General features: G+C 60.1%; 1 protein-coding gene across 1 annotated transcript; it reads right to left on the reverse strand.

The window, feature by feature from the left end:
• Positions 1-20: 20 nt before the first annotated feature.
• SMIM29 (small integral membrane protein 29) lies at positions 21-1,668 on the reverse strand. The gene is made up of 4 exons (XM_086861842.1): positions 1,014-1,668; positions 910-935; positions 734-839; positions 21-466 (listed from the first exon to the last, which is right to left on the reverse strand). The coding sequence occupies exons 1-4, from the start codon at positions 1,122-1,124 to the stop codon at positions 404-406; spliced, it is 306 nt and encodes a 101-aa protein (XP_086717968.1). The 5' UTR covers positions 1,125-1,668; the 3' UTR covers positions 21-403.
• Positions 1,669-6,022: the final 4,354 nt, after the last annotated feature.

Genomic DNA, 6,022 nt, shown 5'->3' on the forward strand with positions numbered 1-6,022 from the left:
AACACAAACAGGCAAAGCCCTGCTGCCCCCCGGGCTGGGAACCCCCAGCCCCACACGGAGCCTTGGGGCCAAGGCAGAAACACGTTTATTTACCCTGTCTTCCCCCAGGCATCCCGTGCCGGCAGAGCCTGCTGCTCCCTGCCAGTCCCAGTGGGCCCTCCTGGAGCTTTCCAAGGGGCTGCTGGAGAAGTCCCAAGAAAAGGAAAGAAAAAAATTTAAAAAAAAAAAAGGAAAACCAGGCACTGAGGTGGGAGATGTCTGGTCCTGGTCAGTGCTCAGGTGGGGGTAGTGGCTGTGGAATTGTGGCACCACTGTGGGCACGTCCTGGCTGATGGTACCAGTGCTGAGAGCATCGTCCCTCCCCTCCCGCGGGCAGGATCCGGTCCCGGTGCTCCAGGCAGAGTCAGGCCCTCCAGTCCCTGCGTGGGGGACGAGGGGGTGAGGGTCCCCCCCAGCCGGGCACCACCTGCAACACAGAGGGACACACCTGCAGCCCAGGGCATGAGGCGAGTGGGGAAGGCACTGCCCACGCAGCCCAACCCTCCCAAAACCTGCTGGATTACACCCAAAGCCCGACTCTCTCGAGGTTCCACTCAATGTTCTTGTAAGTCTTTCCCAATCTTAATGGTTCCATGATTCCCAGAGCTCCCTCGGGACGGGCACCTCACTCGCTGCTGCTTCAATTTTTCATGGAAAAGCTGGATAAACGCCAATCCCCACCACAGCGACCCACCTGAGCCTCCTCAGCCTCCACCAGCAGCTCCTGCTCCGACTCCGGCGGCTCTTCGGCCGGGTCGTAGCTGTACATGGGCAGCAGCCGGTGCCGGAGCCGGTCGGACCTGCCGGGGGTGGGCGGTGAGCGGTGACCCCGCTGCCCCCCGCGTCCCCCAGCCCCCCGGCCCCGCTCACCTGCGCTTCTTCTTCACGTACATCACCTGCGGGGAAAGGCATCAGCGGCGCGGGGCTCGGCGCTGGGCTCGGCGCCCCCCGGTGCCCCCCGCCCGCCCACTCACCGCGGCCAGGAGGGCGCCGAGGAGGGTGAGGAGGAGGAAGGGCCCCAGCACGGAGCCCACCAGCGAGTCCCCCGCGGCGCCCGGGGCAGTGGGGGCCGTGGCGTTGCTCATGGCCCAGCTCCGGCTCCTGCCCGCATGGGGAGGATGCGCCTGTCCGGCCCCACGGACGGGAGCTCTGCAACCCACAGCCGGCCTTGGGAATGACCCACCGCTCGGGAATGACCCCCACCCCGGGAATCACCGCCTGGGAATGGCCCCCACTCCGGGAATCACCGCCTGGGAATGACCCTCACCCCGGGAATCACCGCCTGGGAATGGCCCCCACTCCGGGAATTCAGCGTCTGGGAATGACCCCCACCCCGACACTGAGCCACCGCTCGGGAATGACCCCCACCCCGGGAATTCAGCGCCCAGGAATGACCAGCGTACAGGTAATAACCCACCTCCCGCCCGCTAATAACCAGCTACCCGGTAATGACCCCCCCCGCCCGGTATCACCCCCGTGGGGGGGTAACCTCGCACCCCCCTCCCTGCAGAGCTGGGGGCGGATCTGCCTCCACCAGCGGGAGGACCGCAGGGATCCCCGCACTGGGCTCTGCCCGGGACACCCTCGGAGCCCCAAGTCCCCCCCCACCGCGTCCGGTTCGGGGTGCCCCGGGCTCCCCCCTCCCTCCCCCCACCCCACTCCACTCCGGGGATCCCCGCGCGCGAGCCCCGCCCCGCCCCGCCCCGCCCACCTGCGCGCGCCTCCCGTACCCGGAACCCGCGCGGCGCGTGACGGGCGCGGGGAGGGGCCGAGCGCGCGCCGGAGGAGGCGGGGCAAGGGGGCAAGGGGCGGGGCTTAGAGGGCGGGGCGGTGGCGGCGCGCGGCCGGCAGGGGGCAGCAAAGACCGGGCGGGGGGGGCGGGGCGGGAAAACGCGGGAGGGGAGAGAAGGGAACAGGGCAAAGAAATGCAGGGAAAATGGAAAATGGGGAACCGGGAGACGGAGAAAGGGAAAAACCGGGAAAAAAAAACAGGCAGAAAGGAAGAAAAGGCCCAGGAGGGGCACAAGGGAAGGACAGACGGAGGGGTGGGTGGACAGATGGAGGAAGGGATGAGGGAGTTGCACATCTGGCCAGATGAGTGCACAGCTGGGGGTGTGGGTAGGAAAAGAGGGAGGGATGGACGGATGGACGGATGGATGATGGATGGATGGATGGACGGATGGATGGATGGATGATGGATGGATGATGGATGGATGATGGATGGATGGATGGATGATGGATGGATGATGGATGGATGATGGATGATGGATGAATGGATGATGGATGGATGGATGATGGATGGATGATGGATGGATGATGGATGGATGATGGATGGATGATGGATGGATGGATGATGGATGGATGGATGGACGGATGATGGATGATGGATGGACGGATGGATGGATGGATGATGGATGATGGATGGATGGATGATGGATGGACGGATGGATGATGGATGGATGGATGGATGATGGATGGATGATGGATGGATGATGGATGGATGGAGGGATGGATGATGGATGGATGGATGATGGATGGATGGATGATGGATGGATGGATGGACGGATGGATGGATGGATGGATGGATGATGGACGGATGGATGGATGAATGGACGGATGGATGGACGGATGGATGGACGGATGGAGATGTAGGTGTGGTGTGAGACAACCAACCCTCAGGGCTGGGGATGGCCATGTTTCAGGGGGTGCCAGGAACATGGGCAGGGTCATCCACATTGCAGGCTGCTGTGGTTCCCTGGCCAAGGGTTCCTGCTGTGGCCACTGTCCCCCAGGCTGGAGCCGTGGCAGGGGCTGTGACGATGCTGGCAGTGTCACCCACTGTGGTGGCAGCTCCCCAGCCCTGATCCCGGCTGCAGGGCTAATCCGCTTTGCCCGCGGGGACCAGATGGTCTCGCTAAGTGGGTCAGGCAGGAGCAGGGAACACCAGGGAGCACTGGGCCCCACTGCGCTTCCCAACAGCTACAAAAAATAATCATCAAGCGGGATGAGGTGAAAGAGGAGTCTGGACATGGCAGAACTGGGAGGACACAGCCCCTGGACAGGGCTCAGCCACTGCAGAGCATCTCTAGCCTCCTGAGCTGGTGGGGAAGAGCAGCTCCTGGTCTGCAGCCTCTGGGATGAACTTGTCCATGGCACAATTCTTTGTACCCAGCCTGCAGCCCTGCCTGCACTTGCCTGCAGTGCTCCCTGCTCCCTGCCCACACTGCTGCCTGCACCAGTCCCTGCACCTCACCTCCTGCCCTGCCCATGCAGGGTTATTTTCCCCTCTCCAGACCAGAAAAGGGCACCAGCTGTCTCGAGAATGGCCAGCAGCTGCAGTTCCCAGTGCTGGCCCCACCAGCCCACGCTGACCCCACTCTCCCCAGCAGTGGCACTGGTCTCCTTGTTTGTGCTGACTCCCCCTGCCCCAGAGATCCTTCCCAAACCAGCCCCAGCCCCTGTGGCAATGGGGGAACCACAGAGTGGGACCTGACCCCCAGTCCCCCCTGACACCTCAGGGTCCTTCCAAGCTGCCACCATGCACCACAGCCCATCCCCTCCCTGCTGAACCCTGCTGTGCCAGGGCTAAAAATAAATCCATCAATTTCTAGGAAAGCTCCTTGGAGAGCATGAGCGAGTGGGAGCACATGGCCAGGAGGAGCATGCGTGGTCCAGGGGAAGCAGCACCCTTGGGAGGAGACGGGGGGTCACCAAGCCCCTCCGCATGGCCAGAGCCAGCCCAGGACACGTCCCCAGATCCCACATGAACATTTTTTTCCCAATCCACTGCTTCCCAGAGCCCCTAGATGAGGGGAAGAGGGGAGTCAAAGCCAGGGCAGCACAGGACCTGCTCGGCCCTGGAGAAATCTCTCCCTTGTTTACCTCAGGGTGGGGAAGGATGCCGGGGGGCTGAGGGCAGCATCGCCACCCATTCTGGGGACAAGGCACCTTCGTGACCGGGGTGTAAGGGGCGTCAGCCGTGGGGGCAAAGCTGGAATAGCACCACGGGGTATTTATTTGTGCTCCAAACCCCGCTGTGAGACATCAGCTCCCTCCCCTGCGCTGCTCGGCCCCCAGCACATAATTGGGGACAGCTTTGCTGAGCCGCTAAGCTCCCGTTTAAGCAGCTGAGCGCAAGTGGCCGGATTTCCAGGCAGCGCATCCCTCCGGCTGCTCATCCGCCCAGAAATGCCGGGGTGCGGGTCCCCGGGGGCACAGCCGCCCCGGCTGCCTCGCCGCTCAGGCATTAACGCCGCCGTCAGCACCCATTAATTCTGCCCTGGACTCCGAGGCTATGGTGCAGCAGCCCCCCGTGTTTTCTGCAGAAGGAGCCTGGTCACATCCAGATCCCAAAGGGAATTTGCAAAGGCTCGCTTAGGGATGGGTCTCCACATCAGGACATGTTTGCGGGGAAATGCGGGAGCTCACCCTTGTGTGGCCGGGCCGGGAGCATCGGTAGCCGGGGGTGCTGGTGCTCTCCGTGCAGGCTCCACCGGCCTCTCCCACAGCTCTTCCCTTGGGAAGGATTTTGTGAAAATGTGGGAGGCTCCACCAAGCTCTCTCCTAAAACAGCCCCTTTTTACTGCAGGGTGCACGCCCCATCAGCGAGCCCATCTCAACTCCAGGCTGCTGGTGACATCCCTCCAGCTCCTCTTCCAGGCTGTGACTGTCCCAAGCCACTGCAGGGAGGGCTTTCTCCTCGGGTGACACCGTCACCCAATTTCCAAGTTCACGTTTGCGGGGAACAGCGCTGGGATGGAGAGACCAGGCAGGAGGCAGAGCTGTGTGAAGTACTGGTGTGTTTATTGGTTGGCGCTAGATTACAGCCCACACTCTCGGCAAACTGGCATCCACCAATTTAATATTTTCAATTTTTCACTCTTTTAAAGGCAGTAATGGCCTCCCTCTCATAAACAACAAAACCCCTCGTGACAGGGCCCCACTGCACCAGCCAGTTTCACACATGCAGAGCCCTCTGGCCTTTCTGGGAACACTGCAGATGAAAGGTCAGAATCACATAGGGATGTCCTGCACCTGCCAGCCAGGACCGAGCAGGAGAACACCTGCATTATCCAGAGGCTCTGAGACAGAGCCCCAAAGGAAACAGAACATGTTTTCTACTTCACTTGTGGGACTTAGAACAAAGGTGTTGTACAAATGAGTCAGTAAGAGAAAAAGCATCCATTGCAATATTCCATTTCCAAAGGGCCTTTGCATCTGCAGAGTGTTTCTGCAAACTATGTAATTTATTGTAACCCTCCCATGTGAAGTTCACCAGGAGATTAGAAACATCAAGTGCTGGAGTGAGGAACAGAGATCTGCAGCCAGGAAATGAACCCAAACAGATTATGAGAATTACAAGTACAAAACCATCTCGAATTCACAGGGAATTGAGTATTTCACTTGCAACTCATTGAAAATCACTGCAAATATCAAACCTATTCTAATCCTAACAAATCAGCAAGTTTGTTCTCTCCATCAGTTTTCCTTCTGCAAACTTGCTGACACTTCCCTGTGAAAGCCAGGTGGCAGGAGCAGCACAAGAACCTCCATGAGACATCCTAGCTGACCCCACCACATCCCAACCAACCCCCTGGAGAACAACACCCAGGGATCCTCACCAGGCTCTGCACAGCCCCTACTCCAGGCCTGCACATTTGGATGACTTGGATCAATATTTGGAAGAGTTCAGAACCCATTTTCCCTCACACCAAGGTCAGTGTCTGGATCAGTCCCACCCTCAGTCGTGGCAGTGAGGTTGAAGGTACCAACTCAGACACAAACCAGAAACAGTCAACGTCCCACAGCTCTGACCAGCCATGGGAATTCCTTGTTTTGGGGAGGAATAGAGAAGCCTCAGGCAAACACACACATGGACAGGAGGCTGGACAATGGGGCCTGGCCATCCATCCCTCAGCTGGGGTCTGGGGTCCCATTCTCCTGATGTGTGGGGACTGCCAGGAGCTCCCCACGTACACAGAGC

This window comes from Cyanistes caeruleus, chromosome 24 (genome assembly GCF_971803275.1).
Source record: "Cyanistes caeruleus chromosome 24, bCyaCae1.hap1.1, whole genome shotgun sequence".
Classification (NCBI taxonomy): Eukaryota; Metazoa; Chordata; class Aves; order Passeriformes; family Paridae; genus Cyanistes; species Cyanistes caeruleus.